This window comes from Rhincodon typus, chromosome 48, assembly GCF_021869965.1.
Source record: "Rhincodon typus isolate 14 chromosome 48, sRhiTyp1.1, whole genome shotgun sequence".
Lineage (NCBI taxonomy): Eukaryota > Metazoa > Chordata > Chondrichthyes > Orectolobiformes > Rhincodontidae > Rhincodon > Rhincodon typus.
In genome coordinates this window covers 4,764,394-4,790,646 of record NC_063379.1, presented here as the reverse complement: position 1 = coordinate 4,790,646, position 26,253 = coordinate 4,764,394, and the positions used below count along the sequence as shown (strand labels likewise).

General features: G+C 44.1%; 1 protein-coding gene across 1 annotated transcript in view; it reads left to right on the top strand.

The window, feature by feature from the left end:
* The first annotated feature begins 10,564 nt into the window (after nt 1–10,564).
* The window catches only part of LOC109924837 (NACHT, LRR and PYD domains-containing protein 3-like), a 24,112-nt gene continuing 8,423 nt past the window's right edge, over nt 10,565–26,253 (top strand). The window contains exons 1-5 of the mRNA XM_048620846.1: nt 10,565–10,636; nt 13,717–13,883; nt 14,766–14,937; nt 15,028–15,093; nt 21,289–23,080. Of these exons, the coding sequence (XP_048476803.1) occupies nt 10,573–10,636; nt 13,717–13,883; nt 14,766–14,937; nt 15,028–15,093; nt 21,289–23,080 (2,261 nt within the window). The 5' untranslated portion in view covers nt 10,565–10,572. The remainder of the gene's footprint in view (nt 10,637–13,716; nt 13,884–14,765; nt 14,938–15,027; nt 15,094–21,288; nt 23,081–26,253) is intronic.

The window sequence follows — 26,253 nt, the reverse complement described above, 5'->3', positions numbered from 1 at the left end:
GCCCGGTCTGTGGTGGTCTCCCTCGGCCCGGTCTGTGGTGGTCTCTCTTGGCCCGGCCTGTGGCAGTCTCTCTCGGCCTGGTCTGTGGCAATCTCTCGGCCTGGCCTGTGGCAGTCTCTTGGCCCGGTCTGTGGCGGTCTCTCGGCCCGGCCTGTGGCGGTCTCTCTTGGCCCGGTCTGTGGCGGTCTCTCTCGGCCCGGTCTGTGGCGGTCTCTCGGCCCGGCCTGTGGCGGTCTCTCGGCCCGGCCTGTGGCGGTCTCTCGGCCCGGCCTGTGGCGGTCTCTCTCGGCCCGGTCTGTGGCGGTCTCTCGGCCCGGTCTCTCAGCCCGGCCTGTGGCAGCTAGCAGTAAGAGCGTGGCCCAGCCTTTACCCAGGGGCAATCAGGAGTTGCGAGCAGGTTCGTGTCCAGGAATGTTCCAGAGATCGGAGACAGCACAGGGACGATGGCATTGTGGCCAAAAGCGGGAAGAGGGACCTTAAAGGAAGATTCTAACCCCCCCCCCCCCCACCCCCCATCTGCCGTGTTGAGAACAGGCAGCTGAGGTCTCTCAGGAGGTAAATAAAGGAGATTGGGCCCCAGTATGGCTAAACACTCCTCAAAGACTCTTGAACGTTTAACTTTATTTCTAGTTTATATGAAAAAAAGGATTTTAATGTTAACTATTTCCTTATTTCTTTATTTTTCTACTTATTCTATGAAGGTCTGCAATGCTTAACATTTTCACTTTGTTTCTCTCTTTAGCTACTTTGTACCGAATTTATTTTATACCTAGGTACCTTAGTATACCTACCTGTGTGTAGCGACATTGTACACTTTTCATTGTACTTGAGTTCACAGGGCAATAACATCTAAAATCTAAAAATCTAAATCCAAGTCACTCTGAGGTTGGACCCTCAGGTCCTAGTCTCTCCTGTTAGTGGAAACATCTTCGCACCCAGTCTATCCAGGCCTCTCGGTATTCTGTAAGTCTCAATGAGATTCCCCCTCGTCATTCCGAGCTCCAAGCACACAGCCACAATCCTCAAATGCTCCTCATAAGACAGGGTCTTCATTGAATTCCATGTCAATTCCAATTAATATTGTAAACGAGACCGATAGCATAGTGGATTTACGCCTTTCTATATTCACGCTGACTGGGCAATGGATCAAAGAAACAGCTAATAATTCTAAATTGCCTGAATATACTTGTATAAAATGGATCAAAGAAGCAGTAAGTCATAGTTATTGTAAATTTCAGGCAAATGGCCTTATCGTTTCCAGGGTTCACTGTGTCCTTCGCTCTGTTTGATTCCAGAGAAATTTGGTCCTTGCTATTTCTGTTATCTTACAGTCCTGTCATAAAGACGCTTTATACTATGAAATCAAATCTGATTACTGACTACTTTCTTGTACGGAATAGTTTCATTTTTCTCCCTCTTGCATTGGCTGGTCTAAAACAAGGGTGGGAGCCCAGGTGTGGCTGAGGGAGCAACTGAGTTATTGAGATTCAATGTAATTGAATTCCAGTTCTTGAATGCGTCGCAAGATTTTAACACAACGGAGAGCCAGTGGAACTAAGTTTAAAGCTTGACCAAACATGTTCGAGTTGCAATGATCAGTCCAAATGTTGTGTTTATGACTAGGGTGCATGCAGAACACAAAGTTATTTTACAGGAAGTCTTGTTCCAGCATCGGGACGCACAGCACGAGGTAAGGACCCAGATTATGGTGAGCAATATTGGAGGATTTTTTTTTGTACAGGAGCAAACTCATCTCTGCTATTTGTGTAGTTTTTCAGTACTAATGTTAAGTTGTGGCATTCATAATGCAACAGGCAACAAAAAGGTGGTTTTATGCAGAAATTAACTTCTGAGAGGAGCACGTTTGAACAAAATCCAACTACTAAATGTAATCTCAAAGGATTAAGATTGTGCGTTTGCAACTGATGTGTAAGTACGTTCGCAAGTTGTGACATTTTGAGGTGATGTGCCTAGTAGTATTATCACTAAACTATTAATCAAAAAACCAAGTAATGTTCGAGGTCCTGGGTTCAGAACCTGCATTCTGCTTGGCAAATGGCAGAATCTGAATTGAGTACTAATCTGACGTATATTGAAACCATTGTTGATTGTCAGAAAAAAAAAACCCCATGTGGTTCACAAATATCCCTTAGGGAAGGAAGTCTGCTGCCTTTACCTAGTCTGGCCTACATGTGACTCCAGGTCCACAGCAATGCGGTCGACTCTTCCTGGACAATTAGAGATGGGCATAACAAACTGGCCTTATCAGCAATGCCTAAATCTCATGAATGAATGAATAAACAAAGGAAAAAAATTGATAATCACAGCATTAAGAACCGTGACTGTCTGACGTAGCATCTGATCATTATCATGATCCAAATTTTCCAACGCAGGTGAAGGAAATATTTGTTAGAATGGGTCGGGGTTTTGCGTAGGGAGGGTGTGTGCTCATAGTACCGTAATGCAATCAGGAAGCTGGATATCTTCTGTACTGCCGAATGCTGTCTTTTGGCACCGAACCCCTCTTCCTGAATTTTTGCTGATGGACTATCAACAAATATTCTGCTTTCTGGAGCTGCCTTGAATTCGTAAGGGGTGGCACGATGCCTCAGGGGTTAGCACTGCTGCCTCACAGCACCAGGGTCCCAGGTTTGATCCCATCCTCGGGCGACTGTCTGTGCGGAGTTTGCACATTCTCCCCGTGTCTGCGTGGGTTTCCTCCGGTTGCTCCGGTTTCCTCCCACAGCCCAAAGATGTGCAGACTAGGGAGAATTGGCCATGCTAAATTACCCATAGTGTTCAGGGATGTGTACATTAGGTGGGTTATAGGGGGATGGGTCTGGGTGGGATGCTCCAAGGGTTGGTATGGACTTGTTGGGCCGAAGGGCCTGTTTCCACACTGTAGGGATTCTATGATTTACAATGTCACATGTGCTGTTCCACAAGCATGGCATTATGTTCACATCTATTCCTTTCTCAAAACACTTTCCAAACTGCGCCCTCCCTTTCTCAATTTATTCACACAGGGGGAATATATCTCCCAATCTGTCTACATCCCGCGCGGTTTTTTGAACACTTCCGACAAATCTCCTGTTTAGCAAAAGGAAAATGGCCCCAACTTCTCCGATCTTTCCACCAAACCACCTCATCAGTGGAACCGTTCCAGTAAACCTCTCCGATGCATTCCTATCCTTCCTGTAGCATGACGCTCAGAACTACACACAGTACTCCAGCTGATATCTGACTAGCGTCTCATCTAAATACATTGCAACCTCTCTGCTGTTGTGCTCAACGCTTATATGAATGAAGCCTAGAATCCTTATTAACGTCTCTCTCTCCCTGCCACATTTAAAGACCTATGCAGGTACTGACCATGATCTTTTTCCTCCTGTAAATCCTGTACAATCATAGGCATCATTTTATATGGCATCTCCGTCTCCTTTGCATCAAAATGTATCACTCGCATTAATTTCATCGGCTGTGTATTGGCTCACTTCACCAACGTCTCATGGCCTTTTGTAGTTCTACACTGTCTTCCTCAAAACTCACAATTCTCCCAGGGTTTGCAACATCTGTGAACTTTGAAATCATCCCTAGTGCATTAAAAGCTTGATCGTTGATAGACATTAGAAAAAGCAAGGACCAGAGTAGCGACCCTTTAGGAACTCCATTATAAACCTCCATCCAGCTGAAAAACAGTCATTAACCATTGATTTCTGAAGAAGGGTCTAGGCCCGAAACGTCAGCCTTCCTGCTCCTCTGATGCTGCTTGACCTGCTGTGTTCATCCAGCTCTACACCTTATTAACCATTGATATCCTGACTCTCAGACAATCCCGTATCTAATTGCTATGCTCTGTTTTATCCCTATGCCAATCATTTTTCTCAAAAGTCTTTGTGGCATTGTATTTCCTGCCTTTTAAAAGACCGCGTACACCACTTCAACAGCCTGGAATGATCAACCGTCTCTGATACCTCAGGAGAGACTAGGACCTGGGGACGCAGCCTCAGAGGGAAGGGTCCACCCTTTAGGACTGAGATGAGGAGGAATTTCTCAGCCAGAGGGTGGTGAATGTATGGAACTCATTGCTGCAGAGGGCTGTGGAGGCCAAGTCATTGAGGATTTAAGACACAGAAAGATTTGAGGGGGATCAAGTGTTACAGGAAGAATGGGGTTGAGCAACATGGACGTTTGTGCAAAAGGCAGAGAATAATTGATTAGATATGGTGCCTGGTAAATAGGAAGGGGCCAAAAAGAAACTATACCATTGTGTGGGAAGGAATTGTTTGAGATACAATTATTAGACATATGGAAAAAATATGGAAGTGTCAAATTTGACGTAAGAGGGGAAAATCATGTCTAACCATGTGCAGAATCTTTTTTATAAGATCATAAGATAGAAGAGCAGAATTAGGCCATTCAGTCCATCGAATCTGCACTGCCACTTGCTGAGATCATGGCTGATCTAATTAGTTCAAGTTCACTTTCCTACCTTTTTCCCAACACCTTTCGATCCCCGACTGATTAAAAAAACCTAATTATCTCAGCTTCGAATATATTTGCGCATGGACACTCAGTAATTGAAGGAGGCTGAACGGGAGAGGAGATATATCTTTCAAACGCCAATTGCTCGTAAATTAAGAGGTATTAAAAATCGTTTCATGTGAGTTGTGACTTCTTGGAGGTCAGTGTTCGATAATAGCGAAGCTGAACACACTGATATTCCTTCATTTAATGCAACAATTTGAGCACAGAGATGGAGGGTCAACTCAGTCCGTCTGGAGTCCTGTTCTCCCTCTGGGAGTCCAATTGACTTAGAATTAAGTCGTTTAAGTGATTCAGTAAGGCCCAACTTTGGTCGTGTGACAAGAATTAATATTTCAGGGGCTAATGGCCCATCTCAGTGGTTTAACTGGAAGGTCATTAAGTTCCCAGTGTAGCCTTAACTCTTTAATAACAGATTCCATTACATTTTGTTTTTCATTGATGGGATGAGGGCATCATTGGCTAGGGCTAGCATTTATTGCCCATAGGGCAGTTAAGAGTCAACCACATTATTGTGTGGGTCTGGAGTCACATGTAGGCCAGACCAGGTGAGGATGGCAGTTTCCTTCCCTAAAGGACGTTAGGGAACCAGATGGGTTCTCCCCAACAATCGGCAATGGATTCACAGTCATCATTAATTCCAGATATTTATTGACTTTAAATTCCACCATCTGCCATAGCAGGATTCGAGCCCGGGTCCCCGGAACATTATGTGGGTTTCTAGATTAACAGCCTGGTGATAATACCACTAGGCCATTGCCTCCCCTGATTGACAAGGTAACTGTGAAAGTCGAGGTGTTCATTTTAGCATTGTGGGTCTTGATATTTTCATTTTAACCAGAACTGACTGGAAGCAGGTAGCGCATCTCTGAGACCCAGAGCTTTAGCTGAAATGTCTACAACCTGCAACAGGCTTTAAATGATTCTGGGCAATCGTGTGATTCGCCTCAGCCATTAAAAAGTTGTCTGTTTGTAAAATAGACAGACTTTAAACACAAACGGATGGAAAGTTCTCTTGGTGGTGCTTCTTCACTGCCGCCAGCTAGGACAAGTTTTAAACTGAACACTGAATCTTCCTTTTGTGTTTCATTTGTGTCGATCTCCTGGCAGCAGGTAATGCAATAGCGATTAGTAAATCAGAAACCCAGGCTAATTCTCTGGGGCATAAATTCAAATGATGTGACAGACAGTAGAATTTAGATGCAATAAACAAATCTGGAATTCGAACCTAGTCTCAGCATTACTAATTAAGTCAACAATTATCCAGTCGGTTCTCTAATGTCCCTTGGGGAATAAACCAGTCATATTTGCCTTGTATGACCTGCATGTGACTCAAGATCGAAACATAGTTGATGATATTTAAATATCATCTGAAATGACCTGGAAAGCCATCTATTTCAGGTGCAATTTAGAACAGGCAGCGAATTCCGGAACTAAAATTTATACCAAAGTCCTACAAAAGAATAATTGAACTGAATGAGTTTGAGATAACTGGAAATGAAATACTTTGAAGAATTAGGAATTAACCTAAAAAAAAAATCCAGAGTAAAAAGCGAGGAGTCACCGTGGGACACAGTCGAGATGTTAAATTTGTGGCTAACCTTTTCATGTCGGAGGAACGCATTTCTGAAGAAGGGTCCCGACCCAAAACGTCAGCTTTCCTGCTCCTCTGATGCTGCCTGGCCTGCTGTGTTCATCCAGCTCTACACTGTGGCATTTCAGTTCATGTTTTTGCTGGGTACGATGGTCTGGCAAATTGAATAACTAGGGCTGTAGACAGGGATTTAAACAAACTAGAAGGGGTGAGGGTTTGGGTGATGGAAAACAGCAATTTACGAAGTCAATGCGTATAGTATCATTGAAGAATGGCTACTTTAGGTAACGATATCAAGAGTGGGATGGGAAGGAAAAGCAAATAAGGTGTAAAACAGAAAACAATAAAGAGAAAAGTGAAAGTTATGGCTCTGTACTTAAATGCATGTAGCATTCAGAGAGAAGTATAAGGTCAAAAAATAGTTAATGGATTTTGTTTCGCTCATTCACAGGATGAGGGCATCGCTGGCTCGGCAGCATATATTGCCCATCCCTAATTGCCCAGAAAGAGTCAACCACATTGCTGTGGGTCTGGAGTTACATGTAGGCCCAGACCAGGTAAGGATGGCAGTTTCCTTCCCTCCTTCCCTAAAGGGCATTAGTGAACCAGATGGGGTTTTTCCTAACAATGGATTTGTGGTCATTGCTAGACTTTTAATTCTAGCTTTTTTTTAGTAGACTCAATTCCACCATCTGCTATGGTGGGTTTTGGACTGAGGTCACCTGAATATTTCAGGTGTTTAACAGTCCCAGCGATAATATCGCCAGGCCATCACAAACGTTAGGGAGGCATGGCTGGAAGGAGATCACAGCTGGCAACTAAGTATTCAGAGGTGTGTGTGTGAAGTTTTGAAATGGCACGCAAGAAGTGAAGGGTAGTGAGGCAGCTTTCTTAGTGCGAGATGCAATAAGTAAGATAGAAGAAAGGTTCTTAGATCAGAAGATGTTGAATCTACATCCTTGGAGCTAAGAAATAACAAAGGTGATATGTCTGGTGGGACCAATCTATTAGGACCCCCCTGGCAATAACTTTTCTTCAGAACAGAGAATAATGTAAGATATAAACAGGGGCATGTAGCAAAAGACAACACATTAATCACATACAACTTTAATCTTCATGTAAAATGGGAATATCAAATTGGCAGAGGTAGCAAAGAGTTCAAATTCATAGAGTATTCTGGATAATTTCCAAGAATAATCTGTTGTGGGTCAACATTATGAAACGTAGGATCTAGTAATCTGTAATGAGGCTCTAGTAATCTGTAATCATGTTACAGTTGTATAGGGCTTTGTATCGACCACATTTGGAATACTGCGTACAGTTCTGGTCGACACATTTTACCAAAAGGATGTGGATGCTTTGGAGAGGGTGCAGAGGAGGTTCACCAGGACGTTGCCTGGTATGGAGGGCGCTAGCTATGAAGAGAGGTTGATTAGGATTATTTACATTAGAAAGACGGAGGTTGAGGGGGGACCTGATTGAGGTCTACAAAATCATGAGAGGTATAGACAGGGTGGATAGCAAGAAGCTTTTTCCCAGAGTGGGGGACTCAATTACTAGGGGTCACGATTTCAAGGTGAGAGGGGAAAAGTTTAAGGGCGATATGCGTGGAAAGTTCTTTACACAGAGGGTGGTGGGTGCCTGGAACGCGTTGCCAACGGAGGTGGTAGAGGCGGGCACGATAGCGTCATTTAAGATGTATCTGGACAGATACATGAATGGGCAGGGAGCAGAGGGATACAGATCCTTGGAAAATAGGTGACAGATTTAGATAGAGGATCTGGATTGGTGCAGGCTTGGAGGGCCGAAGGGCCTGTTCCCGTGCTGTAATTTTCTTTGTTCTTTGAGGCAGGCTTCATAAATGCTTCGAGAATCAAAGATCCCCAGGGGCACAGTGACTATAATTTGGTAGAGTTTAGATTTCTGTTTGAGAGGAAGAAGCTTGGATCTGAAACAAGTGTAGAATCGTAGAGTCATAGAGATGTACAGCGCAGAAACTGACCCTTCGATCCATCTCGTCCCTGTTGACCAGGTATCCTAAATAAACGCAGTCCCATAGGCCGATATTCCTCTAAACCCTTCCTATTCATGTCCCCATCCAGATGCCTTTTAAATGTTGTAATTGTACCAGTCTCCAGCCCTTCCTCTGGCAGCTCATTCCATACACGCACCACCCTCTGTGTGAAAAAGTTGCCCTTCAAGTCCCTTTTAAATCTTTCCTCTCTCACCTTTACCTTATGCCTCTCTAGTTTTGGACTCCCCATACCTTGGGGTAAAGACTTCGTCTATTCACCCTATCCATGCCCCTCATGGTTTTATAAACCTCTATAAGGTCACCCCTCAGCCTCGGACGCTCCAGGAAAAATAGCCCCAGCATATTCACCGTCTCCCTACAGCTCAAACCCTCCAGCCCTGGCAACACCCTTGTAGATCTTTTCTGAACCCTTTTCAGTTTCACAATCTCATTATGCAAGAATCAACTGATTCATAGGGATGTTGCATTCTCTAGAAGAAATGGATGGTTTTTTAGGGATCAAACCGAAATCCTTCCAGAGATTCATGCATCCCAATATATTCAAATACCTTGTACAAGTCTGTCTCACCCATCCACACCCACCCCCAACAGGCATCTGAAGACCCACCAGTGAATTCCCACACTTTGACCTGTTAGCATTCTAAGAATGACCAACCTCATGCCACACCAATTTTATTTCTTTTTGAAGTCATACAGTCGTACAGGGCTGCAGCACAGAGAAAAAATATGACCCTTGTTGTCGGTAAAATATTACCAAGTACGATTCTACAGTGAGTCAGGCACAGTTTATTAACAAAAGCTTCTGGGAGAAGCAGGGACCTCAAAGGAGCCTCACCAAACTTCTCAGCTATTACAGACGATTTCAAAGGTTATATACATTTGCTGTCATGTGCCAACCCCCATCCTCCCAAGTCATGTACACAGTTCTTTAATCTGTTCCCGGCGTCTTGCAAAGTAGGTGACGGTTAGCGCTTCTATTGCTATCGGGACAGGATTTGTTGTTTCAGCGGATGTTTCATATTGATTGTGTAAAGTTCGATCTAAAGGTCTGTTGTGTTGTTGATCTCTTTACTTCCTCCTTCAGTAAGTTAATGTCTTTACTTCTTTCTTCGGTAAATCACTTTACTTATTCCTTCAGTAAGTTAATCACTTTACTTACTCCTTCACCCTTCAGCCCATCGAGTGTGCACCAGTCAAAAGCAAGTAGCTAACTATTCCAATCTCATTTTCCAGCCTATAGCCTTGTTTGCCTTGACATCACAAGTGCACATCTAAATACTCGCAAATGGTCGATTGTGTACAAATCACAAATGCTTTATCAATGACTCACTTTAACCATAGAATCCCTACAGTGTGGAAACAGGCCCTTCGGCCCAACAGGTCCACACTGAATGTCTGAGCATCCCACCCAGACCCACCCTCTATAAACCCACCTAAACTACACATTCCTGAACACTTCGGACAATTTCAGCATGGGCCAATCGACCTAGCCTGCACAGCTTTGGACTGTGGGAGGAAACTGGAGCACCCAGAGGAAACCCACGCAGATTCGGGGAGAACGTGCAAATTCCTGTGATAGGGTTAGTCGCCCGAGGGTGGAATTGAACCCAGGTCCCTGGCGCTGTGAGGTAGCAGTACTAACCACAGTGCCACAGTGCGCCAGTTCCACTCTGGTCTACCCACTCTGACCTTTCGCTGTTTCTCGACGCATGCCCCCCCCTCACCGGGACATGCCAATGTTGCGTTGCAATGATCTACTCTCGCGGTAACCCTTTTGATATCGATCAATGATCTCCCCAAAGCCAATCTATTGGTGGTTCTCAACACTGGATATCTACATTGACCCCAGTAGTGTTTCCTTCATGATTTCCATTCATAATTCCTTCCAAGATATTCAATGTTTCATTGAAAAAACAGGAAGAAGTATCAGAGGAATATGCTCCAGTTCCCTCCCACAGTCCAAAGATGTGCAGGTTAGGGTGGATTGGCCGTGCTAAATTGTCCCGTAGTGCCCAGGGATGTGCAGTTTAGGGTGGATTGGCTGTGCTAAATTGTCCCGTAGTGTCCAGGGATGTGCAGGTTAGGGTGGATCGGCCGTGCTAAATTGTCCCATAGTGCCCAGGGATGTGCTGGTTCGAGTGGGTTAGCCTTGGGAAATGCAGGGATGTGGTTTGTGTGGGATGCTCTTTGGAGGGATTCGATGGGCTGAATGGCCTGCTTCCACACTGTAGGGATTCTTAAGATTTATTCAGTTGAGGTTTCATATGCCAGAAATCGTTGTTCAATTGGTGGGGGTAGGGGAATGGTCATCCTTCTTATTTTTGGAGTTCGACTTAACAATCTTGCGTCTATAATATTTATTTTAGGTCATCAAACTCTAACAGCGTCGATGACAACAATGGCTGAAGGCCCAAATCCCAAAGAAAACCCAAGGTGTTCCATAAGAACAAGAAGAGTTACAGGTAGAGTTTTCCAGATCAGTTACAAATTCTCAGCGGCAGCCTACAGTTCAAGTACTGCTCTCGGAGAGCACAGCTCTCAGCAACAGGAACTAGATTGTGTGCCTGTGTGTTGTTTTTGAATTTAATTCTTTCTTCGGATGTGAACGGAACTGTCGAAGTCAGTATTTGTTGGTCACACCAAACTGCCCTTGAACTGAGTACAGTTACACAGACGCTTCGAAGAACCTCCGGGAGTCAATGTAATGTAGTGTGGAGCTGGAGGAACACAGCAGGCTAGGCAGCATCAGAGGAACAGGAAAGCTGACGTTTCGGGTTGGGACCCTTCCTCATTTCCCGACCCGAAACATCAACTTTCCGTGCTCCTCTGGTGCTGCCTGGCCTGCTGTGTTCCTCCAGCTCCACCCCGTGTTATCTCAGACCCCAGCATCAGCAGTTCTTACTATCTCCGGGAATCAATGTCTTTGTTTTGGTGCAGAAATTGCTGACAAAGCTCAGCAGGTCTGGAAGCATCTGTGGAGAGAAAACAGTATTGACTGAAGAAGGGTCACCGGACCCGAAATGTTAACATTGCTTTCTCTCCAAAGATGCTGCGAGATCCGCTGAGCTTTTCCAGCAGTTTCTGTTTCTGTTTCTGGTTTCCAGCATCCGCAATTCTTTGATTTTTATTTTTGTTTAGGCTTTATTGTGGGTTTGGAGCCACATATTGACTATGACCCAGTTTTGTGCATTTACCGCACCTGAATATAGTTTCATGTTTACCATTACTCACCCTGGCTTTCAATTGTTATTTCTTAACCCCATCCATACGGATCTCACGTCATCTGATCCAAGATCATTTCTTGCGAACCTGCTAATTCCATATTGTACTAACAAAGCCCTGCCACCACCCTTCCCTACTGACCTGCTCTTGTGAAAAGTCACATACCTATCCCCAGGTTGCTGCGAGAGGCAAGAGAAGAAATAGCTGGGGCTGTTAGCAGATGTCTTCACATCATCTTTAATCACAGGCGAAGTTCCAGAGGACTGGAGGTTAGCCAGTGCTATTCCCTTGTTTAAGACAGGAAGCAGGGATTATCCAGGAAATTATAGGCCGTTGAGTCTGAAGTCTGTGGTGGGGAAGCTCTTGGGGAAGATACTGAGGGTCGGGATGTACACACATTTGGAAGAAAATGGACTAGTTAGTGACAAGAAACATGGTTTTGTAACAGGGAAGGTCATGTCTTACTGACCCAATCGAATTTTTCAAAGAGGTGACAAAGATAATTGATGAGGGAAGAGCTGTGGATGTGGTTTATATGGGCTTTAGTAAGGCATTTGATAAAGTCCCACATGACAGGTTGGTACAAAAACTGAAATCACATGGGATTCGGGGTGGGCTGGCTAGATGGATACAAAACTGGCTTGGTCATGGAAGACAGAGGGTAGCAGTGCAAGGTTGTTTGTCAGAGTGGAGACTGGTACCTAGTGGTGTTCCACAGGGATCAGTCTTCGGTCCTCTGTTGTTTGCAGTATATGTGAATGATCTGGAGGAAATGTGGGTGATCTGATTATTAAGTTTGCAGAAGACGTGAAGATTGGTGGAGTTGCTGATAACGCAGACGATTGGGAAAGGATAAAATATAGATTGGCGATTTGGGCAGAAGGGGTCTAATCCAGACAAATGCGAGCTGATGCATTTTGGAGGATCATATTTAGCTGTGAATTATCCTGTTAATGGCACAATCCTTAGGAACATTAACATACAGACGGAGCTGGGCAGGCAGGTCCACAGTTCCCTAAAAGTGACAACACACGTAGCCAAGGTGATTAAGAAGGCATATGGTGTGCTTGCCTTCATCGTTTGGGACATGGAGTACAAGAGTTGGTGAACCATGTTGCAGCTATGTAAAACCCTTGTTAGGCCGCTTTTGGAGTATTGTGTGCAGTTTTGGTCACCACATTATCAGAAGGACGTGGAAGTTTTGGAGAGAGTGCAGAGAAGGTTCACCAGGATGTTGCCCAGTCTTGAGGGCATTGGCTATGAGGAAAGGTTAAAAAGACTAGGATTGTTTTCATTGGAAAGACAGAAGCTGAGGGAAGACCTGATAGAAGTCTACAACATTATAGAGAGGCATAGATAGGGTGGATAGCCAGAGGCTTTTTCCCAGGATTGATTACGAAGGGGCACAGGGTCAAGGTGAGAGGGCAAAAGTTTAAGGGAGATGTGCGAGGAATGTTTTTCACGCAGAGAGTGGTAGGAGCCTGGAATGCGCTGCCAGAAGACACAGCGGAGGCAGGCACATTGGCGAAATTTAAGAGGCATCTGGATGGCTACGTGAAAAGGGGGGGAATAGAGGGATAGGGACTGAATAAGGGCAGAAGGTGTGTTTTTTAGTTTAGTCAGGGCATGATGATCAGTACAGGCTTGGAGGACTGAAGGGCCTGTTCCTGTGCTCTACTTCTCTTTTGTTCTCTTTTTTTGTTCCCTGAATATTTACTTCCAAGCTTCAATCTCATTGTAACCATATGTCTGTAATACCTGGAATATCATATTCATTGACCTCCGCTTATGCTGGTAATTGATTTATTTTGTTCTGAATATTCATGCATTTCAGTAATAAAGAGCCGTTAATTTTGTCTTTTTACCTTTTGTTCCCTCTTCATAACTGATTTGCTACCGTTATTTTACGCTGGTGTACTCTGTTCCTTCCTTTCCCACTCAGGGTCTCAATATCAAAATATTTGCCATACTTTTTTGCAAGCTCACATTCCCCCCTCTAATTCGTTTAAAGACTTGCCGAATCAATTCACTCGGGCACTGGTCCCAGCATGGCTCAGGTGATGCCCATCCCAGTGGACCCCATTATTGGTGCCCCATGAACTGAAACCCATTCCTCCCACTCCAACATTTAAGCCAAACATTTAACTCCTGCACTTTTATTTACCCAATTACCAATTTAAGCAGATCACAATAACAAATCTGAATTAGGTTTGCATAAATGGAAAATTTCTGCCTCAGCAAATGTGCACATTCACTCCAAGCTGGTTTACCTCCTGAAGTATTCAATTGCTATTGTGTTCAATTGCTATTGTATTCACAGAATCATACTGCAATGTCAGAGATTTCCTGGAAGAGTGCAATGATTACCAACTGCTACAGCTGACAAAATTCTACCAGGACAGACTCGAGCAGGCAGTGGAAGGAGGGGTGGATGGAATCTGCTCCTTGTTGACGTATGAGAATCATTTCAATGGCCAAGAACATAAGGTAAGCAGGGTACAATGAAAGAGAACGTGAACTTTGTTGAAAAGTGGGAAATGTGCCACAATCCTGCCCCCTCGAAAACAAAAGCGTGGAGGGCAAAATTTCAAACCTATCAAAAAATTCACACAGAAAACGCTGGAGAAACTCAACAGCTCCTAGCAGCAACTGTGGAGCCCAAAATAGAGTTAATGCTTCGTGCCCACTCGTATCAGACTCAAAGCATTAAATCAGTTTGTCTCTCCGCAGATTCTGCCAAACCTGATGAGCTTCTTCAGCAATTTCTGTTTTGCGTTCAGCCTCCCAGCATCTGCAGTATTTTGTTGGAGAGGGAGCTAAATGGTTGGCAACTAAAACTATCATGACACCCACACTAGCTGAAAACGCCCGATCTCGGAAGCTGAACAAACTCAGGCCTGGTTCGTACTGGGATGGGAGACCGCCTGGGAATACCAGGTGCGGTAGGCTTATATCTGGCTGGCACAGATGAGGAAGGACCTGTTTCCATGCTGTACACCTCTATGACTCTATGACCAGTGTCAACTCCTCAGCTGATCAGAGTCAACGTGCCAACCAATACTTGAGCAATGAAAACAGTGATCCAGTTAGTCCTCCAGTTCAGTAAAACGATCCAGCACTTCACAATACACATCAGGTTCTGCAATACCATCAGCATTTTATGCTTCAGTGAGTTTTCTAGTTAGCACAGATCAGGGATCGTTGCTTTCTGTACTTATTTTAATCTGCAGTACAGATCATCTTATGATAGAGATCCTTCAGTTGTCTATATACAGAAACATGTAGTCACATAAAAGGATAGATCATCTTCTCCTCACACTTAGTATGTTTGTTTCTCTGACCTTCATATATTAATTTTATTCTTTAAAGAAAATCACGATGCTTGTAGAGAAGGGGGACAGGACAGAAGCGTCGAAAATTCTTCTGAAGATGGTGATGGGGAAAGGATCTGGAGCCCAAAGGGTGATGTGGAAATCCTTCATGAAAATGCACCAAGGAGTACCAAAGCTGGACAAAATACTAAAGGAAATCGAAGAAATTGGTACAGTGACATTGCAGTGGCTTCATTTCCATACTTACTGTTATAACATTAATTGTAACTGATAACGTGCCATGCAATTAATCTTGACAGATTTTGATGCATTTGAAAAATTAAACATTGCACAAAGTCCTCCCGGAGTCCCGGAAGAATTGAAAGGTAAGAGATTGAAAGTTCAAAGGCATTTTTTACTCAAAGCCTTGAGCCTATCCTTTGTTTTATGATGTAGAAGATGCCTATTGTGCATATTCAAAGGCCTGGAGCAATATAAACAGCTCTGTTATCGAACCAAGCACTGCACGCAGATTGAAATCATAGTGCACGCTGAGATTTTGAGATTTATTGTAAGTTTGCAGATTTGTTATTACTTCAGCTTCAGCTGAGAATCCCGCAACACTTTGCAATCGAATACATACTTGTCAGCGTTCTTGTGTAGTGATTGTAACAGGGTCAGCCAGATGGACCTCATAGAACATGGGTTCCCTGGATGGGGCTGGTGACTGGTCCAATCAGGGAGCCCAGGCTGACAGATATAAACAAGAGTGCCACACATCCTGTTCACTCTCAGAGCGGCTCTGAGGGAGCTTAATCAGTGTCAAGAGCATATCATGTGTAAATAAAGGGTGACTTGGTAACAGGATACCAGGCTCTGTGGAGTTATTTCAGTGGCAACGAGAGTTAAGCATGCTCCTGAAGAAATTCACTCACAACAGCCTTCTTTCAGTTGGGGTAAATATTTCAGACATCATGCTGTTATTTGGGAAGCTTGACTCATTTGACCCTGCTGTCTAAGATTGGGTCTTATGTGAACAGAATGCATATTTTTTTACTGGGCAAATGATACTGGGGCAGATGAAAAACAACAAGGAATTTTCCTGACAGCTTGTGGACCCGCAGCTTTTTCGGCTATTAGGAGCCTAACTTTCCCTGAGGCACCAGACACTAAAAGAATTGATGGATTTAGTTAAGGGATGTTCTGACCACAAGCCTCCTCTAATTCTGAGACACTGTTGGTTTTACTTGGCAATTTCTGAACCATATTAGGACTTTTGACTAGGTTACGACAACTGGTAGAGGCATGTAGAATCACAGAATCCCCACAGTGTGGAAGCAGGCCATTCAGTCCATTAAGTCTGTAGGAAGGATGTTGTCAAACTTGAAAGGGTTCAGAAAAGATTTGTAAGGATATTGCCAGGGTTGGAAGTTTTGAGCTATAGGGAAAGGCTGGGGCTATTTTCCCTGGAGTGTCGGAGACTGAGAGGTGACATTATAGAGGTTTATAAAATAATGAGGGGCATGGATAGGGTGGATAGACAAGGTCTTTTCCCTGGGGTAGGGGTGTCCAAAACTAGAGGGCGTAGTTTAGCATGAGAGATGAAAGATTTAAAAGGGACCTAAGGGGTAACTTTTTCACACAGAGGGTGGTACGTGTATGGAATGAGCTGCCAGAGAAAGTGGTGGAGGGGGGTACAGTTACAACATTTAAAAGGCATCTGGATTGGTATGTGAATAGGAAGGGTTTGGAGGGATATGGGCCAAATGGGACTAGATTAATTTAGGATATATGATCAGCACAGATGAGTTGGACCAAAGGATCTGTTTCTGTGCTGTACCTCTCTATGACTAACCCTCTGAAGAGCATCCCAGCCAGACCAACTCCCCTACCCTATTCCTGTAAGCCCACATTTCCCAGGGCTAATCCATCTAGCCTACACATCCCTGGACATACATGGTCAACCTACCTAACCTGCACATCTTTGTACTGTGGGGCACCCAGAGGAAACCCATGCAGACATGAGGAGAATTTGCAAACTGCACACAGACAGTGACCTGAGAGTGAAATTGAACCTGGGTCTCTGGTGCTGTGAGGCAGCAGTGCTAACCCCTGAGCCACCGTGCTGCCCAATGAGGGCCTGATTACAAAACACCTAATTAATGGACAACTTTTCAATCTAAATCTGGAGCTATATGGGAGGATTTAAACTAGCAAAGGGGAAAGCAGTGGGGCCCAGAGAGATAGTGAGAAAAGAAATCAGTGTGAGGCTGGTGCAGTTGGGAAAAGGCGCAAGTCAAACAGTCAAGGTAGGGAAGAATAAAGTAGGACGAGATCGGGCTGATAAATTAAACGACATTTATTTTAATGCAGGAGGCTAACAGGTAAGGCAGATGAACTCGGGCATGGTTGGGAACATGGGACTGGGATATCATAGTTATTACAGAGATATGGCTCGGGGATGGAAAGGAGTGGTAGCTTAATGTTCCAGGGTATAGATGCTCCAGGAAGGATAGAAAAGGAAGCAAGAGAGGAGGGGCAGTGGTGCTTCTGATTAGCGATAACATTACGGCTGTATTTAGGGAGGATATTCCTGAGATGTTGTGAAACTTGAAAGGGTTTGGAAAAGATTTACAAGGATGTTGCCAGGGTTGGAGGGTTTGAGCTACAGGGAGAGGCTGTATAGGCTGGGGCTATTTTCCCGGGAGCATCGGAGGCTGAAGGATGACCTTATGGAGGTTTATAAAATCATCAGGGGCGTAAATAAGGTCTTTTCCCAGGGGTGGAGGAATCCAAAACTAGAGGGGCATAGGTTTAAGGGGAGAGGGGGAAAGATTTAAAAGGGACTTGAGGGGCAACTTTTTCACACAGAGGGTGGTGCGTGTATGGAACGAGCTGCCAGAGGAAGGGGTGGAGGCTGGTACAATTACAACATTTAAAAGGCATCTGGATGGGTACATGAATAGGAGGGATTTAGAGGGATATGGGCCAAATGCTGGCAAATGGGACTAGATTAATCTAGGATATCTGGACAAGTTAGACCAAAGGGCCTGCTTCCATGCTGTACATCTCTATGACTCTAAATGGGATTAAGAAGCTCAAATACCTAGACACAAAAATATACTGGTCATTCTAAATATCAGTGTAGATCACTAAACTCAGGAAAGAGAAAACAAGCAGTGAAACATGTTTCTGGTGGGATAGAACTGAAACAGGGAGATCTTAGATGAAGTCATCATAATTCTAGTGGACCATAGACTTGCTCCCTCATTCGAGAGAACTGGTGGTGAGGGGAAGAGTTTGAGAAAATGGCTCCTTCATAGTAACCTCAGCTGGTGCAGAAATTGAACTTGTACTGTTGGCAGCCCCCAGCGTTGTAAACCAGCTATCCAGCCAACTGAGCAAACTGACCCCTCGGCTAGGCAGTTGGTTTGCAAAGAGTGCGTTCAATTCCCACATTGGCTGGGCTTACTGTGAAGGATTCTGTTTCTCAAGGTCTCTCTCTCTCCCATCGCCTGAGGGATGGTGTCCCTCAGGTTAAACCGCCACCAGTTGTCTCTCTCTCTCTCTCTCTCTAATGTGTCAGCCCCTCCTAAATAAATATTTATGGTGGTTAAAGACTGTAGTTAGAGCATTCTAGTCACTGTATTCAGTAAAGGTTCTAGACACACTGGAGAAAAGAAAGAAAATAATTAGCAAGGTCAGTGCAGCAAATCAGATTAAATTTCAGGAGAGGATGAACAGGTTTCCATCATTGTTAAAAAGAAAAAAACAGGAAGGCTGATAGATATTTTAAAATTCACCTTTTCAAGGGCAACTATGCAATCGGTAGTCAGCCAGCGACAACTGCAAGTACATAAAGAGGTAAGTTTAAAAAATTATGAAAGGACTTGTCAAAGTGCACACCAATGCAGGCTTCCTGCAAAACAGACGAACAAACATAGAGCTGATTTATAAAATAATCACCATGAAATCTGCTAAGGAATTTGGAAGAAGCTTATTTATCCAGAGAGTGATGATCATAGGGAATTTAGAACTGAAGACACAATCAAGACTTTAATGACAAAGTGGATGAGGAGGAAGGGGACAGATAGGATATACTGTTGGAGTTAAATATGGAGTTGGGATTGAATGCTGGCCTGGACTGAAAATGGTGTGCTGTCTCAGATTCTCCGCACTTTATTCAGTTGGCTGGATAGCTGGTTTACAAGAGGTGTAGAGGGATTGTTAAATTAGTTTATTTTTTATTAAGTATTCAAATGATGTGAATAGGCGAAACATCTCCTTTTGAAAAGGAAGTGGAATTAGTTAAGCTAGTGCATCATGGATGCTTAATTCTGCATTGATCATTTTGCATCATCATCGAATTAATTTTGTGCCAAAGGGCAAGTTTGGCAGGAGTTGGGAACCCTGAATGACTAGAGACATTGAGGCTTTGACCAGAAAAAGGAAGGAGGCATGTCTCAGGTACAGGCAGCTGGGATCAAGGGAATCCCTGGAGATATATAGGGAATACAGGGGTTTACTGAAGAAGGAAATCAAGAGGGGGAAAAGGGGGCTTGAGACAGCTTTGGCTGAGAAGATTAGTGTGAATCCGAAGAGATTCTTTAAGGAAAAAGAATAACTAAAAAGAGAATAGAACCTCTCAAGGACCAAAGTAGTCATGCATGTGTGGAACAGCAGGAGATGGGCAAGGTCCTCAGTGAATATTTTTCCTCTGTTTATGCCATGGAGAAAGGCATGAAGACTTGGGAACTTGGGGAAGTTAGGAGCGATATCTTGGGGACAGTCTACATCACAGTAGAGGAGGTGTTGGAAGTATTAGAATGCATGAAGGTGGATAAATCTCCTGGTCCTAACCAGATATATCCAAGAATCCTGCAAAAGGCCAGAGAAGAAATTGTGGGAGCTGTAGTTGATATATTTGCATCATCATTAACCTCGGGTGAGGTCCAGGAAGACTGGAGGGTAGCGAATGTTGTGCCCTTATTCAAGGAGGACTGCAAAGAAAAATGTGGGAATTATAGACCAGTAAGCTTAACATCTGTCAGTTACTTGAGAAGATTCTGAGGGATAAGATATACATGCATTTGGAAAGACAGGGTTTGATTAGGAGTAGTCAGCATGGCTTTGCGCATGGGAGATCATGCCTCACAAATTTGTGGGAGTTCTTAGATGAAGTGGCCAGGAAGGTTTATGATGGCAGGGCAGTAGATGTAGTCTATATGGATTTCAGTAAGGCCTTTGATAAGGTTCCACATGGTAGGCTGTTCTGGAAGGTTAGATCACATGGAATCCAGGGAGAGCTGGCAAATTGGATGCACAATTGGCTTGATTGTAGGAAGTGGAGAGTAATAGTGGAAGGATGCTTGTTGGACTGGAGGCCTGTGACTAGTGGTGTGCTTCAGGGGTCAGTGCTGGACCCATTGCTGTTTGTTATCTATATCAATGATTTGGATGAGAATGTAAACGGCATGGTTAGTAAGTTTGCGGATGACACTAAAACAGACGGTATTGTGGACAGTGAGGAAAGTTATCAGAAATTGCAGCAGGATCTCGATCAGCTGGGGAAGTGGGCTGAGAAATGCCAAATGGAGTTTAATGTAGTTAAGCGTGAGGTGTTGCATTTTGGAAAGTCAAATTAAAATAAGAGTTTTATGGTGAATGGTAGGGCCTTCGGGAGTGTAATGGAACAGAGGGACTTTGGAGTTCAGGTGCACGGTTCTCTGAAAGTGGAGTCACAGGTAGACAGAGCAGTGAAGAAGACTTTTGGCACACTGGCCTTGATCAGTCAGGGTATTGTGTATAGCAGTTGGGAAGTTATATTGCAGTTATACAGGACATTGGTGAGGCTGCACTTGGAGTATTGTGTTCAGTTTTGGTCACTTTATTGTAGGAAGGATGCTGTTAAACTGGAAAGAGTGCAGAAGAAATTTACAAGGATGTTGCCAGGATTAAGGGAATGAGTTATAGGGAGAGGTTGGACAAGCTGGGACTCTTTTCTTTCGAGCATAGGAGACTGAGGGGTGTCGTATAGAAGTATATAAGATCATGAGAGGCATGGATAGGGTGAATGCACTCAGTCTTTTTCCCAGGGTTGGGGAATCGAGGACTAGAGGGCATCAGTTTTAGGTAATAGGGGAAAGAATACATGGGAACCTGAGGGGCAACTTTTTTACACAGAGGGTGGTACACATAGGGAATAAGCTGCCAGCGGAAGTGGTTGAGGTGGGTGCATAACAACAGTTAAAAGGCACTTGGACGAATACATGGATAGGAAGGGTTTAGACGGATATGGGCCAAGTGCAGGGAAATAGGGTCAACGTAGATGGACACTTTGGTCAGCACGGACCCCAGTTTGGGCCGAAAAGGGCCTGTCTCTGTGCTGTAGGACTCTGGAAGTCTATGACTCCCCAACCAAATTTTGCTTGTTAATGTCCCACAATCACCTCCTTCGGGAATATGGATTTAGTCTTTACAGAACATCACTGGATTAAAATGTCAAATTTATAAGTCGTTTCTCTAATTCGTAATCAAAACTGAAAAGCATTTTGCCTTTTTTTTCTCTGTTCCATTCTAAGACATTCAACAGAAACACAAAGAAACGCTCTGGGAACAAACCGAAACACTGAGCGTGAACACTATCCTAATTAAGACAAAGTTTAAGATTTTTCGATTGGTTGATCGATACACTGAACTGACCATCATTTCCACTGTTCGAGATTGGAAAGTGGTAGAACATGAGCTGACGGCGAGAGGCGAAGACCACGAAAAATGGAGAGAGAAACACCTCCGAGGAGATCTGGAAAAAATCCAAATTGAGCAATTGTTTCGAAGCAATATTTCCCAGTCTGGGACCCTGCTCCACAAAATGGAACATTCCTTTAGGCGGTCGAGTTCTGGGATTTCAGTATCGGTGAGCGGGGTCCCGGGGATTGGGAAAACGACAATGGTACAAAAGATGGTCCATGATTGGGCCACTGGGAGAATATACCCACAGTTTAAATTTGTTTTCAGTTTTAAATTCCGGGATTTGAACAAAATTAACTGCAGAACAAACCTGAGGGATCTGGTATTGAATCAGTATCCATACTTTGGGAATGTTCTGGGAGAGGTCTGGAAGTATCCACAGGGTTTGCTGTTCATATTTGATGGTCTGGACGAATTTACGGGCAGCATCAGTTTTGAAGATGATCAGAGAAACGCAGGACCACAGCCCACATGCACAGATCCCCAGTCCCCCTGTGAAGTGTCTGACATTGTGTACAGCTTAATCCAGCACAAGCTGCTCCCAGGATGTTCAGTGTTAGTGACCAGCCGTCCCACTGCATTCCATTTATTGGAAAAGGCTGAGATCAGCGTCTGGGCTGAAATCCTGGGATTTGTTGGTGCCGAACGGAAGGAATATTTCAACAGGTTTTTTGAGGATCAGACGGTGGCAGCAGCTGTTTTCAAGCACGTGGAGGAGAACAACATCCTGTACACCATGTGCTACAACCCTTCGTACTGCTGGATCCTTGGGCTGTCGCTGGGTCCGTTCTTCACACAAAAAGACAGGAGACAGCAGCAAGTTCCCAAGACCATCACCCAGCTCTATTCCTACTATATTTACAACATTCTGAAAAATCATGGCCGAGAGATTGAAGACCCACGCAACGTGTTTCTGAAGCTTGGTCAGATGGCGTTCGCAGGAGTCTGTGAGAAAAAGATTGTGTTTAGGAATGGAGATTTGATCCAGTACAACCTGCGACCCTCCCAGTTCCTGTCTGGGTTCCTGATGGAAGTTCTGGAAGGTGACGTTTCTGCCCAGAGCATAGTCTACACATTCCCGCACCTCACGATCCAAGAGTTTGTAGCTGCGGTGGCGCAATTCCTGACTCCGGATCCTGGGGACATTGGGAAACGCCTCAGTGATGCCCACAGTGACGATGATGGGAGATTTGAGATATTTCTCCGTTTTGTGATTGGCCTCTCCTCTCCGCAGTCGTCTTGGCCCCTGGAGGAGTTTCTGGGTCCGTTTTCACATCAAGCGACGTGCGAAACGATCGACTGGGTGAAGGAGAATTTTGCGGCCCACGTTGGAAACACAGAGAGTAAAATCGGTAAAAGGAACCTCCTGAACGCATTGCATTACTTGTTCGAGTCTCAGAACTCTGCCCTGGCTCGTTCCATGGTGTGTTCAGTAAAAACGCTTCGATTCGGAGATTCAAACCCATACAATGCCCTGCGATTGACTCCCATTGACTGCGCAGTTATGCCTCCAGTTGTTGGATGGTGTGAGACAATAGATCATCTCAATTTGCAAAACTGCCACATGCAGCACGAAGGACTGCAGCAGCTGGTGCCCCTACTATACAAGTGCCAGCATTTGAGGTAATGGTTCATTTTATTTTTCTGTGCTTTCAGTTCTGTAGTTAGACTGTGACTTCGTGTCGTTCACATTTCATTGTAAAGGCAACAGGTCCTTGCAGTACAAATAATGTGAGATAAAGTGATTCTTAAAGTAGCATGCAGACAATATACCAACTGAGTACATCCTTCTACAAATATATCAAGCGGGCAAAGATCAACAAAGACAAAAGTAGGCCCTTTTACAATCAGAAGTGAGGGAAATTACAATGGGGAGCAAAGAAATGGCAGAAGACTTGAGCGCACATTTTGATGCTGTCTTCTAAAATTCTGTAGACCCTGATCAATTCATATAGGGTTGGAGATTAGCCAATGGAGCACCATGATTTAAAAAGGACAAAGGGAAAATAGAACAGAATTACAGATTGGTTAGCCTAACATCAGCTGTGGCAAAAATGCCAGAACCTATTATGAAATGCGTGACAAGAACATAAATGAGATTAGATAAAGTTGGCATGGGTCGTGGATTCCTAAGGGGCTTGTAAAGGTAAATGCTGAAAGGATGCTCCCCCTTATGGGAGAGTCTAGGCCCAGAGGACACAGTCCCTGAGTAAAGGGGTGCCAATTTAAGACTTAGATGAGGAGGAGTTTAATCTCTTTGAGATTTGAAAGTCTTTGGAACGCACTGCTACAGAGTGCAGAATCCTTGTATATATTTAAGGCTGAGATTGATAGATGCTTGATCAGTTGGGGAATCCAGGATTATGGGGAAAATGGAACACAGCGGTCATCCAATAAGAAATATTGGATCAGCCATGGTCCTATTGAGTGGCAGAGGAGCCACCTCAAGGAGCTGAATTGTATTTCTTTGGTCTTATGGGTTTATGAAAGAGAAAACATGCTTAACTGATCTAACAGAGTTATTTCTATGTACCTAGTAGAATAGATAAGGGAGATACCGTCGATGTGGCATATTTGGAATTCAAGAAGATGTTTTAGAAAATCCAACATAATAGACTGGTGGAAGAATTTAATGCACATGGGGTTGGGGGCAATATACTGGCATGGATTGAGAATTAGTTAACAGGCTGGAAACAGAGAAGAAAATAAATGGTTCTTTTTCCAGATGGCATTCAGTGACTAGCGGTGTACTGCAGTGATCAATGCTTGGGTCCCAGCTATTCATGATATATATGATTTGCATGAGGGAACCAAATGCAATATTTCCAAGGTTTCTATTTCACAAAACTTGGTGGAATCACGAGGAGTGAGGAATGTGCAAGAGGCTTCAGGGCGATCTAGACAAGGTGAGTATGTGGGCAAACACAAGATAGAAGCAGTGTAACATCGGTAGATATGAAGTTATACAGTTTGGCGCGAAAAACAGAAAGAAAGAGTATTATTTGAATGGGGATATATCGTGGATATACAAAGGGATTGATTGTCCTTGTCATCAATGAAGTAAAAAGGCATGCTCTGGAAGCATTAAGGAAGACAAATGTCACGTTGGCCTTACTTGCAAGAGGATTTGGGACTGGTAGTAAGGAGGTCTTACTGCAGTTCTCCAGAGCCTTTATATGACTGCACCTGGACACTGAGTGCATTTCCAGTTCCCTTTTGAAGGGGATAAATTTGCCATAGAGGCAGTTCAGCCTGCTTGGTAGTACTTCTGAATGAGGAGAGATTGATTCAACTGGATCTGTAGTCACTAGAGTTTAGAGTATTGTGAGGGGGGATATGATTTAAATGCATAATGTTCGAACAGAGCTGGAGGGATTGTTTGCTGGTTGGGGATTCTAGAATTAACGATCACACTGTCAGGAAACACGATAGGCCACTTTTAACTAACAGTGGTGAAAAGGCGTGCTGGACACTGGTATAGACAAACAGACTTAACTGTTACAATAATTTGTCATGCGAACCATGAGCGATACTCAGACCTCTAGTGAAATCGCACTGCTCAAATCTTCTAGTAAATGAACAGAATCACGGTTAGCCCAATGGACACTTACACTGATACATTCAGAGAATTGTTCCCTATTTCGGTTCGGAAATAAATTATTTTGAATGATATACTTCTTAAGAATGTTGTCAGTGCTCTCAATATATGTCGTTATTTTGGAGGTGAGGATCAAATGTAATATTTCCAATTTTACAAAGCTAGACAGCAATGTGCATGGCATGGACAGTGAAAAGTGGTTCCAGGAGGATTTAAGTAGACTTGCTGAATGGCAAAACATGGCAAATGGCATGTAACATGGAAAATGTGAGGTTATCCACTTTGCTAAGAGATGCAACTATTTCTCAAATGGTTAAGTGTTAATATACAAAGGAATATAGATTTCCCTGGCAATAGGTTTCTGAAAGCTAACAAAGTCACTACTAGATATAACAAGGTGTAGAGCTGGATGAACACAGCAGACCAAGCAGCATCAGAGGAGTAGGAAAGCTGACGTTTCGGGTCTAGACCCTTCTTCAGAAAACGAAGCGTCTTTTCTGAAGAAGGGTCTAGACCCGAAACGTCAGCTTTTCTGCTCTTCTGATGCTGCTTGGCCTGCTGTGTTCATCTAGTTCTATTCCTTGTTATATCAGATTCTCCAGCATCGGCAGTTCCTACTATCTCTGTAACAAAGTCACTACTAGGCTGGCTGGTAATAAAAAATTAGTGCTTCATTCTAATTTACAGAGAGTGGAATGGTCCAGAGGGGTGATGGTGAGTGAGAGGATTTTGTAGCTGGTAAACTCGATGTGTGGAAATTGATGTTTTTTTTTCTGGACCCAAAGGGGCAGCAGGATGTTGAGGGGGAGAAAAGTAGTTTAGAAACGATAACTACTGGTGGAGTACTAGAAGCATTGGTTTGGGAGTAGACAGCAAATCCAACCACACAAGAGCAGAGATAGTATGAAGACATGGAGTCAGCTGGAGTCAGAGATAATACAGTGTGGAGCTGGAGGAACACAGCAGGCCAGGCAGCATCAGAGGAGCAGGAAAGCTGACGTTTCGGGTCGGGACCCTTCTTCAGAAATGGGGGAGGGGGAAGGGAGCTCTGAAATAAGTAGAGGAGGGGTGGGACTGGGGAAGGTTGGTGGGACGGTGATTAGGTGAATGTAGGGAGGCAGCGGTGGGGATTGGTCCGTGAGGGGGGAGGAGCGGATAGGTGGGAGAGAAGACGGACAGGTCAAGGAGGTGGGGATGA